The sequence below is a fragment of the Rousettus aegyptiacus genome, unplaced genomic scaffold, assembly GCF_014176215.1.
Source record: "Rousettus aegyptiacus isolate mRouAeg1 unplaced genomic scaffold, mRouAeg1.p scaffold_m13_p_8, whole genome shotgun sequence".
In the NCBI taxonomy this organism is placed as follows: Eukaryota; Metazoa; Chordata; class Mammalia; order Chiroptera; family Pteropodidae; genus Rousettus; species Rousettus aegyptiacus.
In genome coordinates this window covers 55453244-55470556 of record NW_023416311.1, presented here as the reverse complement: position 1 = coordinate 55470556, position 17313 = coordinate 55453244, and the positions used below count along the sequence as shown (strand labels likewise).

The following is a 17313-nucleotide window of genomic DNA, read 5'->3' as shown; positions in this document are numbered from 1 at the left end:
TTTAGTTTTGTTTTTTAATTAGAAGGAAACTTTGAACAAAGTCTACCATCTTGAGTTCACTTTACATGAATGACATCTAGAAGCCAGATGAACTTTATAAAGACTTTATAAAGATTAAAAATGAATGTTCCTGAACAAATGACATAATTATATAGATTTCTCTCTTCAAATTTCACAAACGGCTGTGGGAGATGACTTTGGAAGGAATGATTCAAAGACAGCAGCATTACCTTTTTGGTAGAATATTACTGTGTCTGTCATAAGGCCCCATGGAACTTGGAAGTAATGGAATAAAATAGACAAAGAAACTCAAAATCATTTTTTCCTCATTAACATCAAAGTGCCTTTATGATAGTAAAAAATCATAATAAAGTTTGCTTAACAGTACCCCAATGTATTTATTATGTGAAAGAACTAAATAAAAGAATATTAAAAGAAACAGTTTTTCTTTTCTAAAACTTAATGATGATGACAATCTCTTTCTTTAAGGAGATAACAGCATGTCTACGGGAAGCAGGCTGCCTAACTTTCTGGTAACTTACAACACAAAGGGACATACACATTCTTTGTTCCATGTGCTCAAACATTAATGAAAGTCCCATACAAGGCATGAGAGGAGGACAGAGCTCAAAGTACTAAACAGATGTGCATATACTCATTTGAATAGTAATACTAAAATGTTGATTTGCTCCTGTAATTAGGCCCGTTTTGTAAGCCCCCCAAATAAAGCCACCTTCTACAAAAAAGCATAAGGCAATCATATTCTAACAAATATGACAATAAAATAAAGGATTTCGAAAGAAGGATTCCACTTAAACTTCAAACTGAAATCCTGAATAAGCAAAAATAGTGTGAAAGCAGAAAATTTCAGCTGAAGCTCAGAGGAAAGTATTATTTCGGATTTTCTAGCTTTGCAAGTTGGTCTCCTCAGCAGTTTTTAAATAACCAAAGTAAAAAGGTGCACGATGAACATTGTCAGAGGACTATTTGAATCTATCAAATTCTCACTTGTGCCTTTTTAAAAAACTGGAAATCTCAGAAATAATAAAATGGCTCTTAAATAGGTCACATCCACTTCCTATTGATTCACATATTAAACTATTACCAACTAGCATTCTACTGCCAATGATTTTCATATTTTGAAAACTGTATAGGATGAATAAAATTAAAATAAGGATGGTCAAGATTATTAATTTTTTTAACACTAAGGACTTTTCTTGGCTCTGCTACTGGGATTTGGGATTATGCAATATACAAAATTTTACTTTATAACTGTCACTTGAGAAAATTATACATTGGCGAAGATGTCTTGCATTCCGGAAGTCTGGTAGGGTGGGGGGCGGATGTATTCTTAGACTCAGACCTTGAACAATCCATCAGGTTCCTGCCCACGGCAAATCTGTCCAGTCAAGTCTTAAAATAGGAGTTTTAAAATGGCCACATCAACATAACTGTTACTATAGCCACAGAAACATGCAGCTATGATTACTGAATTTAATGAATAACAATGTAAGTAATACAGTATGATCATACCACAAAGGCAGCAAGGCTCCTTGGGGGCGAGTCCCAATCAAAGCAACTGTTAACGTAGTATGCAGCATTTACGAGCACCATGACACAACGCTTAGTCCTGATAAAGTTTCTTAGTAGCAGCTGAAAGGAAAATAAAATATTATTAGAATTTGCAGGACTAAAAGCCATCAGATATGCTACAAAATTCTTCAAGCTTAGCGTGATTTTAAAAGGATTCAGAAAGTTAATAAAGTTGTAAGAATATACCAACAGCAATTTGGTTCACAAGTTAAAGGGAAAGAAGTATCTCTGGAGAAACTGGATTATAAGAGCAATTTCTTAGCTAAATATATTTTCTTAAATAACATTATCAGGTAGGTTGGGCTTTGTTCAAAAAAAAAAAAATTTTTCCAAAGGATTAAAAACTTTTTGTTCTACCTACATATTATGAACCTTAAATATATTTTTTTAACTCTTAAATATTATTGAGGTTTTAAAATGCTTTAATTTCAAGGTATTTTAAAGTGAAATGGATAATTTAGAATGTTTTTAGAAAAACCTGTCAAGTATTGCTTTATTATAGAAAACATTCTTTCTCATCATTTTATTAGGATTCTCCCTTTCTATCACTTTTCTCATTCTCTATTTCTCTTTCCAACAATAAATTTAACCTACATTTTCTCGTTATGGTAACCAAATACTTTACAAAATTTTTTACTAAAACTTGCATATGATAATTGATATAATTTAAAGTCTAAAACTAAAGCATGAATACAACTATAAAAACAGCACATATACTAGATGATGGTTCGAAAACTTACCTACAGCTATGTAATAATTAAAATAATAAATCTGCAGGTAAATATTCTGTTACTTCCAAATATACTTCAATACTGATCTGATATTTTAAAAAATTAGCTATGTAAAGTTTACTAAGGTTATATGAAAAAAATACATATGTGTAAATATAGACACAAGTACATGTATACCAGTTTAAATAAGTTGTTAAAACTGAAATTCCTTTCAGGAAAAGTTAAGAGTCTCCCTATATGTTTTCTTTCTTGACCCCTGATCACTCCCTTTAAGAACTCCTTTGATTACTTTTTCTTTAATTGTGGGAAAATGTGATCTGTATTTCTATTTAGATATTGCATTTGTAACTCACATACTATCTTTAAACAACCAAAGATCCCACTGTTTATAGTGAATTGATTGGATTAAAAATAAAAATCTTTTTCGTCTTCTAATAGCACAGAAAATTTTTAAATATTTTAGCATACACACATAAGTTCTGTAAACTTAATAATCATAACAAATACATTTCATTTTAGCTGTGTTAGAAGTAAACATTTTAAAAGGAGTAACTTAGTACTCTTAACAATTTAAACCTAATTTAAAACTACAAGTCTAATTACAAGATATCAAGCCTAATTTAAAATTCCTTCATGACAAAAATCAGAGTTTCTGATTTTCTATTTCCTTAGCTAAAAACGCCGATAAAAGTTCACTTCTCAAAGATCATCGTCAAAATCTAATTAAGGTTTCCCTTAAAAGATGGAGCCCCCTCTCTTGTGGATTAGAGGGAAGAGCTTTATGCTGGGCTCGCTTTACACACACCTGCATCATACCTGTGGGTGGTCTGGACATATATTTGAACCTCAGGTTTTGGTGTTCTCATTTACACATTCCATGGCAATCAAATTGTATTTTATGTTCAAATGATCACTCTTTGGCTAATGCATGAATACATATCCATTCTATGCAGCCTCTACAGTATCCCCTTTCTTTTCTGACCACCCCCATCCAATTTAATAGTTTGGTATTGTCCTTGTTTGATCATTTAAGGAAAGGAAGGGAAGAGAGAAAAAGAAAGAAAAAAAAAGAAAAAGCCATTTTACACAAGTAGACCCCCCTCTACGCCTCGAAAGTTTATTTGAATTTACGTAGATGTTTTACAGATAGAATCAGGTCTTCCCAGAGGGAGTAATCTTTCCTTGCTTTTTTACCTGTTTAGAGAGTCTGTTTTCCTCTTCAATGTACTTCTGTTCTTTGGGTATTAAGGTTCGTAAGCTGGCTTTCACCTATACATCAACATATGTGTCTGTTATGGATTAATATATTACAAATGTTTACAAGTTTTTCACGCAGTTCAATTTGCAATAATTTCTAAAGTTTCAAAGTCCTGGCTGCTGTGCTCATAAAATATAAATGTATACAGTTGCACATGCATGCGCTTCCATTTCTTAAGCAGGCAGACAGCGGCCGGAGCACAGCCGCAGCGGCAGCCGCCAACTATAACAGAAAGTGTGGGTGTGCCAGGCAGTGGCAGAAGCGTATTCTCCAGGATACATCAAGGTTTAGAGAAAATGAGGAATGACAGAAATTCTCTACAAATCAGGAACAAAAGCTTTCATGAAACTGAACTCTTTAGCAGTACAAAAAAGCCAAAGTTAAGACTTACAGCATTAAAAATCACATCTATTTCAAGATAGATGACCCCCTTTGTTGGCCCTGTCAGCTGCTTGTTTTTCAAGACGTAGGCTTTCTGTTCACCATTTTGAATCTGCGGGAAAAGGACATGACAGCCGTCTGTCTCGCGGTCTCCACTGAATACACTCCCTCAGTGACCTTTGACCCCCAGCTGCTGAAACTGACAGAGAACCCAAAACAACTGTGGCAATTCTGACAAGTACCTGTTCATTACCAGGATCAAGTCTGTCAGGAAAAATTAACTATCATGGGATTCAACATGGCCGTGAATTGAGTATGTTAAAATTTTTAGTGTTCTTATTACAGACCTTGGTTGAGAAATGACAGATATAGAGCTGAGGGTTTTTTTTCCTTTGAGCAAAAGCAACACAGAGCAGTGTGTCAGGTGAATAAAACTTACAGACAGTAATGGTATAGCAACTTTGCCCAGAAAGTCAGCACTTCGATCTCGATCTTCATCATAAACTGTCACTTCAAGAACTGAATGGATATCTTTAATGTTGCTGCATAATAAACATACGTAAGGAAAAAAAAAAGACTTCATCAGTGGGGAACAAGAACAAAAATGTTTTTGAAAATTTAGATAGCTCCACTGATTTTGTGTGTAAGAGTTTTTATGTATGCTATTTGCATATACACATATACAAGGTAGCTTCGTATCTGACAGTATTTCCCACAGTTCACCTTAGTAGACTACAGTGATGGTTCCATAACTGGAACTTTAAATGCTTTCATAATTTCAAGTTGTAATATTTTAATCAAATATAATTTTCCGTCTGGATGGGCACAGAAGTTATTGTAAAAAAAAAAAAAAAAAACACCAAAGTGGCACTGATGTTTTTAGACTTTTCCTTCTTCTTATTATCATAATAATTCCTATCTTCCTATTACCCCAAATAAAACATCGGGTTTGATATCAGCAAGAGCCACATTATATTTAATATATTTTTTCTTTTTTATTATAATAAGACATCTCCTGTTTGCTTATAGCTCCCATGAAAACATTAACTTATTCTTTCTGGTTTTTAGTAAAAATTAACTAAAATGGAAAACAGAATAGAGAAAATGTAACATTGATAGCTACTGTACCACCTTAGGATTTAGGAATTAAGTAGTGTTCCATTATGTTCCTAAGACAACATATGTTAATAAACAACTGTGCAAGCTCTTCATATTTTTGTTTCTGGAAAAATAAACCCCAATTGTTGAAAGGATTTATTCTTTGATCAAACTGTTTACCAAGAAAACATGAATTAAGAGGAGACAAAAAAATGAATATATCCATTACTGAAAGGCTGCATCCACATGTGAGAAGAGGATTTATCAAGGCACAATCAATTAATGGCTTTGATAATAATCAAACCTATTCATTCAATTATGCATTCCAGAGAAAAACACTCTCCACAACCTTCTTAGGAGTGCAAGTCTCCTGACCAAGCTTTCATCTCTTATAAAAATGTGGAATTCCTTAAAGATAAATTGGTCAGATAATTAAACCTGATTAGTTACTGGCTCTTAAGTAGAGACATTATAAGAAATTAATGAGGAATTTAGCAGTTTTCATACATACACACAAAAAAAACATGTTAGAAAACTTTTAAGAATCACTTCTGTTTGGAGTTTTCCTTTGTTCAGAATTCATTACTAAAGCCTAGTTTAAAAAAATAAAGACGAACTCAGTAGATACCACAGTGTAGCATCAGCAGCTTTTACAGTGTATGATCAAAATAGTTTACAAACTTTTTAAAACAAAAGGAAAATTAACTCACAAAGTATTTTGGTAACTAGGACAATACTTATATTCTTATTGTGCTAAAATGCAACAAACCCAAACTAAAGCATCTGCCGAATTCGAGACCGAATTGTTTGCTGATTTGAGCAATGGAACAAATAGAGCTTTGTCCTCCTTGGTATCAATGCAGTTGTGGAGAATTTCAATAGAAAGTATAAAAGGAAGAAGCAGTATGGCAATTCAGTTAATAGGAGCAAAATCCTTAGAGAAATCATAAAGAAAGCACAATTAAAAAAAAAAATCTATGAAAACAACAAAAAGGCATACACTTTCCCCAGGTTTTCACTATCAGGAAGGTAATGCAATTATGATATTCATTGTTGCTAGCAAAGGCAGCCCAAATGCATTGAGCTGTTAATCAGTTAAGATTAAATGGACACACAAAATCTCAAAAATAATATCATTTAGCAGCACCATTTTTGAAATGAGCTGAATGTAATTACTACTTACAATGTGAAGACTTTGTTCCAGTCAGGATTGAGATTTTTGTAGACAGTATGTGTTAGCAGCCTATCATTGTTCAGTTCAACTACACAAAATGGGTCACTTTTACCTACAAGAGATTTGGGGGGAACATTTTTAGTTTATAGCATGCACAGCTTAGAGTGTCATGAGTATGATCACATCTTGTTTCTAAAAAGTTTTATAAAAAGTAAAAAGTGAAGTACAATTTAAAAAATACAGAAAACGGCATCAAAATAGACTTAGCTGTAACTGGATGATGTTAATAATCATTGTGATTCACTAAAATTTAGAACCACAAAAAAGCAAAAAAAGCAAATTATACAGCTGGTATTTCCATTTCCATTTTTTTCCACAAAAATAATAATATAACTGCCAATTATGAAGAAAAATGTGTTGCATGTCCATTCTTAAATCAGTTTTTATTTAATTCTATAATAACCATTTGAAAGGTTCAGCCTCTTTTATGCATATATTTTCCAACCCATCTGACTCACTAGTAACTTGTAACAGAAATTTTTAAACAAGTTGATTTGGGGAAAACTGCTATATTGCAGAATTACATTTTAATCTGACTTAAGATTCTCTTCTGAAATATCTAAGGCATCACAAAAAGGTAAATCAGACTCTCTGAGGCAGAAAAAATTCTTCCATTTGAAACAACGTCAACAACCAATCTGCATGTTAAAGAGTAGTATTTTTTTGTGTGTGTCCACTGAGAGTAAAGGATTGGAAGTTATCCGTTTACAGCGACTGCGTTCTGTGACAGTCAAATCTCATCCTTTCAGCAATTATATTTTGTGATGTCCTCAATATTTTGTAATGTCATGTCCTATATTATAAGAACCCATAAAGTCAGAGGCTCTATGGGGGCATCATTAATGATATTAGTGCAGCATGTAATTTGTTTGATACCTTATACAAATGACAATGAAATCAATATTTAGACAAAGCTGTCCAGAGGTCATATCTTTTAAACTACAATATTGATTTAGACTAGATAAGAGGTTAATGTGCATATTATTAACTTTAATGATAAAGAATAATTGTTTTAAATGCATTGTGAATTGTAGTCACAGTAGTTTACACTTCTGTGAAAGCTTAAATATCATTGAAGATTTTCAATTAAATTTTAATAGGAAGGAATTCATTAGCTATCAGTGACAGATAATCTATGTATTCCAACACAGCAGTGTATTTACTTTCCATACTATAATTCTTAAAATAAGCTGTACAAATTTTGACTCACCTTTAATTTAATTTATTAATTTCATCTTTAAAAAGAGATTTAATATGTGCGTGTTAGTGCAGTGGCCTCAGATACCCTACAATAATTACATCATTTAACATTATAGTAGTCTTCTCAATTTTTGGTCTTGGGGAATAATTTTCAATAAAGAATAGAGGATAGTATGTCTTTGAGGTCTGGTGAAAATTTTACCTATGGCTTAGGATTTGTGTTATCTTTCTTCCCCAACCTTCATACCCCTGGCTCTACCTGCTATCGTCCTCACAACTCACACACACCATGGAAGAGAGTATTCAAAAAAAAATTATTTTGTTCATTAAAACACATGGTAATATATTTTATTCACCACATCAATGAATTAATTTTTCTCCCATTGAATTCATACACAAGCATTGAAAGTTGATTCACACAGGTTTCAAAACCTTATTTTTTCTTATGGCTCATATTATCTCTCACCTATTGTTGAGCTGAGTGCCGTGGTATGGATGAAAGAACACAGGACATTAACTACAGCCTTGAACAGTTTATAAAAGTGTTGGAGAAATAAAACATATCGACTGTAGTGATGAGAGAAAAAATTAAAGCCATATTTATGACAGAATTCCATGTCCAAAAAGTAACTACTCCGCTTTCACTTTAGACAGAACTTTAGATTAAATGATTGATTACCTTGGGAAACATTTACTTAAAAGACAAGTGTAATTCTCACACTCTTCCTGGAACCTCCTTTTAATTTTATTCTTACTGTCATACATGTACATTCGTGTTAATCTTAATTTGGAAAAAAAAAAAAAAGGAAGACTACATAAAGATACCACTTTTTGGCATTTTTGTTCCCACATTTTCATTTCCTTTACTTCTATTACTATTCTATTTTGATTGACTTGACTTTACTTGCCCTCAAGTGATCAACAATGTGTAATAGATTCAGTCAAAATTGTACCACCTCTCCAATAGCAAAACACAAGAACTAAATCTAGAGACCAATATCTATGAGGTTGTGCGAGGGGGAATGTACTTTCAACTTCTATAAGCAGTAAATGAAAATCTTTACTTGATTTTTTTTTTTTTTACAGAATTATATTAAGTTATATAAGAAGTTTCCAATAATTTTAACTAGCTCAATGGGAAGTCTCTTAAATCACCATCTTTTTTGTTACTATATCTTTATTTGCTGACAACGAAAGATCTGGAGTCAGTGATTGGCCAAAAGATCTTAAAGAAAATCTGTTCTCAATGTTTAACAATTTCTATATCTTGTTAAGAAACTAATACATTTATCAAACTCTATGCTCATGACACAGTGGCGACTCAGAATTTCTTAGGTGATCATTTCTCAAGACTGGGGAAAACCAACATCAGCCATCTATCATCACATTACTTACTTTTGCAGTCACTCTTTTCTATTGGAATAAAGATGTTAAAGCATCAGAGACCAAAATAACAGTTTGGGCACATTTCTCAGTCATTTTACTATTCTAAATTCCAGTGGTATACCATCATTTAAAAAAAATATTGTTCTATCTGCACTTAATTTGTAATTTGAAATAGGTAAGCAAAATAATTTTTAAGAGACCACATTATTAGACACTGTGTGGAATGTAATGGCACTTACATTTTTTTAAAAAGAGTCTTTGCCTGAGATAGACCAAACTCCTACTTAACATGGCTATAATTTATTCTGATTTTTCCCAATCTAAAAACTATTATTCTTAATGTGTTTACAGTCATAATAAAGACTGAACTGTAGTAAATGACATGAACCAATCCTTGAAAATTCTGTCATTTTACACTTCTCTGAAACTTTATTCTCAAGTTTAACACCTTTGATATCTTCCCAGAGCCTGTAAGTTAAAATCTACACTGTATTGCATGGAATATAGTCTTTCAGCCTCGTCTCCAATCTCAAGACCTCTTAAGCCCCTTACTTGAGCTACACCACACCTTTCGAATCCTCAATATTTGAGTTACTTCAAGAGCGCTGAAGTTCAAAGTGAGAGGCCAGTGGTCTGTGGGATAAAGGCCAAAACTTCAGAGGCTGAGCAAGCTGAGAATGAACTCTTACTCCATGATGCTAGGCCTGGTCGCTTATGTAAAAAATAGTGACTGTAATGGCCCCCTGCAGAGATAACAGTATATAACTAGCAGAATGTCTGGCACAGTAGCAGGGCATCAATAAATACTAACTTTAAGTAATATATTTTCAAGCAGAAATATTTAAAACATTGTATTTGCTCTAGAGCATAAAAATAACAGCAAACAATTCACATCTTGAGTTAAATTTCCTAGTCGAAAAAGTGAACATTTATAAAATATTTTATTTAAAAAATTGGCAAATAAATGGCAATTACAAACATTTACTGAGTTTTTACTGAAAGCCCAACATTGGGTTTTATGTTCATTTGCTTGAAAATTTTATGACTACTCTACTACCCCATTTTACAGATGAGGAAACTGAGGTAAGAGATTATATAACTCGCCAGATCACACACTTTATAAGTAATGGAGCTGGTATTCAAACCCAGGCTTATCTGACCTTTAGAGCTTTTGCTCTGCCGCTATGGTCCATGCTCCCTTCAATAAAATATATTTAAATGCAAGCCACTAGGCAAGGCTTTTTCCAATAACTATGTCATATCTTAGTAGTTAGTGAGTCACACACAAGAAGAACTAGCTAACATTTTGACTGTAGATTCATTCATTCAACAAATGTTTATTACTTATCATATACCAGGCAGTATTCTATGTGTTGGGGAGATGTAAGGGCATAAAACAAACAAAAAAACTCAACCCTGAATTCTTGGAATTTACATTGAGGAAGAAAACAGATAATAAAGAACACTTTCTATTATTTCAGAATGTGGTGCTAGGGAAAAAATAAAAAAAGGTAAAAGTGATGAGGAATGCTAGTATGTATACACGCTTTTTAAAAGGGCTGCCAGAGAAGTTCTCATTAACAAAGTGACATTTGGGCAGAGGAGTGAGCCTTGGGTTACCTGGAGGAATAGATCATGGAAAGGTCAGAGAAATGAGTGTGTCTGGTGTTTCTCAGAATATCCTGGAAGCCAGATATGGGAGGAACGGATTGTGGCAGAGAAAGCATTAGATGACATAGAGAGGTACAGGGAGGGTGGTAGGGCTCTGTAGGATTTGCCTTTCACCTTAAATGGGAGGGGAAGCTTTTGGAGGGATCTGGGCTGACATGTGACAATCCAATGAGTGCTTTTTAAAGAACAGGTGGAGCGAAGGCAATAGAAGAATTAGGCAGAAAAGTTATCAGGCCATTGCAGTAATCCAGGTGTTATAAAGTAGTTAGAGTCTGGATATATGTTGAAGGTAAAATCAACAGGATTTGAAGATGTTAATATCGAACAATCTATTATGCCGGATATTATCTGGAGATTAAAAAAAAATTCATTAAGTTTAGCCAAGCCTGTCTTTTTTCCCAAGATCAAGAAGCATTCCACATAGTGTACAGATTGGATATCTAAAATCTGGCATAGAGGAAATTTTAGGTAAGGAAAGAGCAGGCAATTTTACATTTAACTTATAGTCATTTTATCCTCCTAAAAAGTTATCTTTTTACAGGTATCACTAATGAATGCCAAGATCAGGTCATTACACACTGTGTTATATTTGACTAATTTAGAAACTATCCTTCTGCCAATGCATGATTCAAGGGCAATTAAAAATTAACAGCAATTTCAATCAAAATAACAGTAGATGTACAATATCAAATACTATAAACTTACTACTAAAAAGCATACACTTTAGTTTTATTTTAAAGAAGTGGCTACACACAGTTAATGTGCTTATCGGGTTTGCTAAGTGATGCTTTAAATGACTGGCTTTTCAGTCCCTAAATTTTGCAGCCCTGATTATGTGCCACTTAAACAAATGCAAACAATCACAGAAATACCAATGATGGACTTAACCATTAATTATCTCCTTAATTATCCCTTCCTTTCATCCTTTTATCATTCCAGTTAGATCCTGTGCTATGCTGCTTTGCTTGCTGATAGTATCTGAGGAGTGAATTTGACTACAGCATGGAGTGTTGATGTCTATGAAGTGCACTATTCACTGCAAAGCTTTACAGAGTGATGCAATGCTGACCCCTATACGCTTTTACTCAGTAGTATAGATGGAAGTGCAAAGAATAAAGGCAGCATCCAAAATTGAAGTGTTTTTTGTTTCTGATAATTTGGAGCCATTTAAAGAGCCTAAATGTATGGGAACAGATGACATAATCTCTCATCTCTCTTTCACTCATTCTTATAAGACTAAAGCAGACCTGTGAGTACCAACTGGTTCTTCCTTAACAACCACCTTTTTGCCCAAAAAGTGTCTATCCATGTCCTTCTCAGGAAACTGAGTATTTTGGTTTGGATGCAAGATAAGAATTGCAGCGGTGCTGGGTGAGGACAAGGCCAGTGGGGTCAACCACATTAAGCGCCATGACAGCTAGAAGAGAGTCTCCCCCTTGCTGGGGAAACATGGTAATTTTCCATGTTGATAATTTTCTGGAAAGAAATAGGAATGCCTTCTGAAGCATTAATTACTTATTGAGTGTCTGCTCTTCTCACCCCAGAATTATAAGTACGATTAAGACATAGTCCAGCTCTCAAGGCATGCACAATTTAGTGGGCATGATACATGTAAATACACTATTATAATGCAGGGTTGTAATCACTGTAATAAAGGTAAGTGAAGGGTTTAATAGGAGCAATGAGAAGGAAGTATATCATGCTCTAATACTAGAACAGGAAGGGAAAAAGGAAGGGAAGACTTTTCTCCAGTGGAGATGACCCTGGTGATCTGTGGTGATTACACATCTCTATTGCCAGCAATTTTAGAAGTGAAGGACAATTAAACAAAAAGAAGACTAGCAATTAATGACCAGAAATAGGTAGCTTAAATCTATTTGTGTATCCTTTTAATAGGGTCTCTATAACACAAAAATCTACAAAATACTTAAAAATATTATGTGATAACTGATGCATTTATACATAAGCTAGCTAAATACTAAGGACCTTTTTATTTTTCCTATAGATTCTTATAGGGGAAAAAATCTCCCAAGGGAATTAAAATTAGAAAGAGACTCTTTAACTCATAAAACTACATCTATAACAGATTTTAAAGCATATACTCCACTACTTAAATTCTTTTCATGTTGAAAAGCCATTCCTACAACAATAAAAACAAACATCAGAATTGTCTCCAATGGGCATCTTTCCTGACAATCTTCAAAACAGCACTGAGGATTAAATGGGGTGCACGAACTGGCTAATTCTCGCTCACTCTTTAGCCCTTGATCTTCGAGGTCACAACACTGACATATTTATAAAGAACTGTGGGAAAGTCTCTTCCACCCCTGGCTGCTTGCTACCTGTTTGGTGGGCAAGTGAACGACTTCAGTTTGTGCAAACTACTGGTTTTAGCATTAAAGTCACTCAAAGATACTGAATGATATTCTTGCTCCCAGAATAGAAAGTTAATCCTGATCCATCAGTGGTGGGCTTTGTCCAGGGTCACTTTGTGGCTGACAAGTAGCACAGTCTGCTGGATGTGATGTGTTATAAAAATGTACGTGTCAGGGGGGGACCCAGTGACCACCTCTTTGTTGCCATGTCTCTATAAACACAGAAGGCTTTCAATAGCATGGAAAGCAATTCATACCCCATTGGGGGCCTTTTATTTTGGGCCTACCTTGCACAAATTAAACCCTCTGGTTTAATTTCCTCAGTTGCCACAGTTTGAAATGGCTATACTTTAATCTTTTTAAAAAACTATAATCAAGGTTGCCATCTGTCCTTCCTACAAACTGAAATTTCAATCATAACATATAACAATGTTATAGTTGAAGGAAATCCATAGGGTCCACCAGCACAAAAAACAATGTATGTCAGAGACATCTTCCAATCTTCCCCTTATCACTATAACGGGGGCTTTGACCTTAGACTTTTTCACTGACTGACCTAAACATATTTTAAATGTCTGATTGGTAGAATTACATTAACTGACATTCTTCACTAGGTTCCCACTGGATCTGATTCAGAGACTGAATAATAATAATAGGACTTCTCTTTTCTCATTAAGTCACAAAGCAGGTTTCAGGAAAATTGACCCCCTAGAGCTGTAGCTCTTGGCTCAGTAGATCTAATATGTCTTTTTCATGTTGATTTTGCAATTTCATCCTTACTATAATGAAATAAAATAAAACCAATATATGATTTTAAAATTTAACATAATGCCTTGTTGCTATTATAAAGGAAGACTAAATAAAAAGTTGTTTATAATAAAAAACATATGTTGATTTATTAAACAAATATTTATTGAGTGTCTATTATGTGCCAGGCCATATGAATGGAAAAAGAAAGGCCTCAATTTCTTGAAGCTTATTTACAGTAGGGAGGGAAGAGAAAGAGAATAAATATTAGATATAAATAATAAGTAGATTATATTGTATGTTAGAGAGTGATACGTGCTAATAAGAAACAGAAAAAAATAGAGCAGGATAAGGGGTTCGAAGAGTGTGAAGGAGGGGCACAGTTTATAAATTTAATTTAAGTTGTTGGAGTAGGCCTTAATTAAAAAGTGAGGTCTGAGCACAGAACTAAAGGAAATGAAGGAGTAGTCAAATGCATATCTGAAGAAAAGTGTGCTAGGCAGAGGGAAGAGCTAGACCGAAGCCTGGTGTGCTCAGGGCCCCTGATAATGGGGCCCAGGGAGCGATGGGAGGGACAGGAGAACGTGCCAGAGAAGTAATGGGGAACACGCCCACGAACTGCCTTGGAGGAAATCCTAAAAGTCTTTGGTGTTTAGTGTGTAAAATGGCAGCCATTTGCAATGTTTAAGTAATATGTATTTCAGGAAGCAAACTAGGCTCAGACAATTATGAAACAGAATTTAAAACTATATCAGTTTCCATATTTAGTCATGTAAGACATGGGACACTTTTCATGATTTGAGACTAACGCTTTGTAGGACATTTAGCATCCCCAATCCCCTCCCATTAAAAGCAGTAGGACTCCCCAATCATTGTGGTAATTAAATTTCCCCACAAATCTCTAAAATGCATAATGAGGCAATACTGCCCTTCTCCAACTGAGAATCACTGCTCTACAGTAACAGTTCTTAATTATTTTGGTCTTAGGAACACTTAAAAACTATTGAGAATCTCAAAAGGCTTTTGTTTGGGTTATATCTATCAAAATTTATTATTTTAGAAATTAAAAATGAGAATATGTAAAACTATTAATTATTCATTCAAAAATAATAAATTCATGACATGTTAACATCAAAACAATTATATATTATGTAGCCTTCAAAAAATTCCATTGTACACTTATGAAAGAATAAGAGTGAAAGAAAGCAAATACCAACTTAGTATTATTATAAAAGTAGTTGTGACTTCAGAGAAACTCGAAAGGGTCTTGGGGATCTCCAGAGGCTCCTGGGCCACACTTTAAGAACCATGACAAAGAGCAATGAAAATAAAGCTTAATGTAAATGTGAGTTTATTTCTCCTGGGATCTAGAACTAAATGCAAAAGAATATTTACAGTATTGTGTGTAATTAGATGTATTCTTGAGTTCTGGTATTGAACCATCTTGGTATATGCTCGGAAACTTGAAATTTATGACAGAAGAATGAGAAATAAAATGAAACAGATAAAAAACTAGAAAAGGAAGAAAAGCTTTTAAGAGTCTAGATAAAAATGTTTAAATATTTTCAATTAATATTTAATATAGAAATGATATGCAACTGATTTGTTACAAGATTAGGGGCACAGAAGTTGTTTGGTCTCAAATGAGTTTAACAACATATTATAAGCTCCTTTGTTTTTGCAAGGTCTCATAGATAGATACGTTAGGACTTATAGTAAATATATATATAATTAGATGCTTCATAGAAAAGCATGAGGTTTCTGACCATCTTCCCTGTAAGTGAACTAGCTGAAGAGATCTTTTGCAGTGGAATAAATTCTTTAGATTTAAAAAATTAAGTACTGCATCAAGTGATTAAACCATTTTTATATTTCTAGGCCATAAAACTGAAAATTACTATCTGTCAAGACTTTGTCTTTAGAATGATACCTTTGCCTCTTTTTTTCTCTTCTACAAAATATCTACTCATTCAGGAGTCTGTTATTCATCCTGGCATCTACTGCAAGATCTCTGATTCTGAGGCTGGAAGAGAAGCCTTTTAAGGTCAAATTCAAAAGCTCATCTAGGGCTTAAATCTCTCTGAAACCAAGTGGTCAGACAGGCTAGGCTTCAACAGCTCCAGTGATGGGAAAACCACCACCTCCACAGAAATATTCTCATCAGTTTTTTGGCAATTATAATTTTTGAGAAATGCTTCTCTACATTGTGCACAAAACTATGTCTCTATAGCTTTTATCTATTTTATGACTTGCCCACTGCAGTAATTTTTAAGTTTAAATGAATTAAAGGGTATAAAGTAGGGGCACAGAATCTGCCCCTTAGAGAGTTATCTCATTAATGTTTGTTACCTGCTCTCTTGTACTAGATAGAGTGGATGGTTTGCTGAGCACCTATTCTGACTCCCTTCTAGGGTTTCTTCCTGAACTAGAGAGGCCACAAAGGTCAAAGTGACATTTGTACACTTTCTTGCAGCTGGGTTTGCAGCTTTAATTTATGTTGTACCAGTCAGATATACTTGCCTAAGATTTGACATTAGGACTCAGTTAACTGAGAGTGTGTGGAGTCTATTTTGCTGCTGTAGACTGCAAGCAGGAATAGCATAAGCAATTGTCACAGTGTCTTCCCAACATCCTGATATGGACAAGTTACTTAACCTCTCCACACCTCAGTTTTCTAATTTGTAAAGTGGGGATAACAGGATTAGGTCGTTGGGAGATTAATCGCAATAATGCTTTTAACAAGCCTGGGTAGTGTCTGTCATGTGATAAGGATTCGATAACTGTTAGTTATCGTCTTCATTATCATCATCATCATCATCATCATCATTATCATCATCATTTTCCTTGAGCTATTTTTTATTGACTTGATTTTAAACAACAGATATCACGATTGAGAAATTATTCTGGTTAGTTTGTCAATGTCCTTCTTCAAAGCATAGCTTCCAAAACTGAATTCATACCCCTGTGTGTCTGCTAAGTCCAGAAGAAAATATTATTCTCAACACTTCTCTTTTATTCAATGTTACAAAACTGATATATGCATAATTCACTCTCATGAAGTTTAAACTCAATTCAAACTCTAAAATTTTTTCTATAATACCTACTGTTAAAGCAAGACATTATTGTTTTGTACCAAGGTAGGGCTTTGATTTATATTTTTCCATGCTTATCTTGTTTAACTTAGCTTTTTTACTTCAGTCTTAACTAAGCCTATCATACAATTTATACATGCACATACAAATACGCAACACATGTATGTATTTTATATACATGTAGATTGGTCTCAGAGAAAATGAATTAACTATTTCTCTTAGCAAGTTTGATAAGGAAGCAGGCAGTTATCTCCTTAAAGTCATTGGTAAATAGGTTGAACAGGTTAGACCAAGGACAGGTACCTGTATTCCTCTACTTGGCATCCCCATCGAAATCAATCTTTTAATATAATCATTCTTTGGGCTTGACCATTTAGTCATTTATGTGTTTAACTACATTATCATGTAACCGAAATATTCCTGAAGTAAGATTTTTTTTCAGATCCTCTCCGCAGCATTTCTCAAATCCATCATTCTGGTAGACACCTTGTTTATTTATACAACTACGTTATAAAGCAACAAAATATAAGTAATAATTTAATTTTAA

The 17313-nt window shown here is 33.9% G+C and overlaps 1 protein-coding gene across 6 annotated transcripts in view; it reads right to left on the bottom strand.

The window, feature by feature from the left end:
- MCTP1 (multiple C2 and transmembrane domain containing 1) overlaps positions 1-17313 on the bottom strand; it is a 432111-nt gene that overhangs the window by 145945 nt on the left and 268853 nt on the right. For 5 of the 6 annotated variants that reach the window (XM_036226011.1, XM_036226012.1, XM_036226015.1 and 2 more), the window contains 5 exons: positions 6245-6347; positions 4403-4505; positions 3974-4075; positions 3519-3593; positions 1534-1653 (listed from right to left, as the gene is read on the bottom strand). In XM_036226011.1, the coding sequence (XP_036081904.1) occupies positions 1534-1653; positions 3519-3593; positions 3974-4075; positions 4403-4505; positions 6245-6347 (503 nt within the window). The remainder of the gene's footprint in view (positions 1-1533; positions 1654-3518; positions 3594-3973; positions 4076-4402; positions 4506-6244; positions 6348-17313) is intronic. The other variant, XM_036226013.1, reaches the window with a different exon arrangement.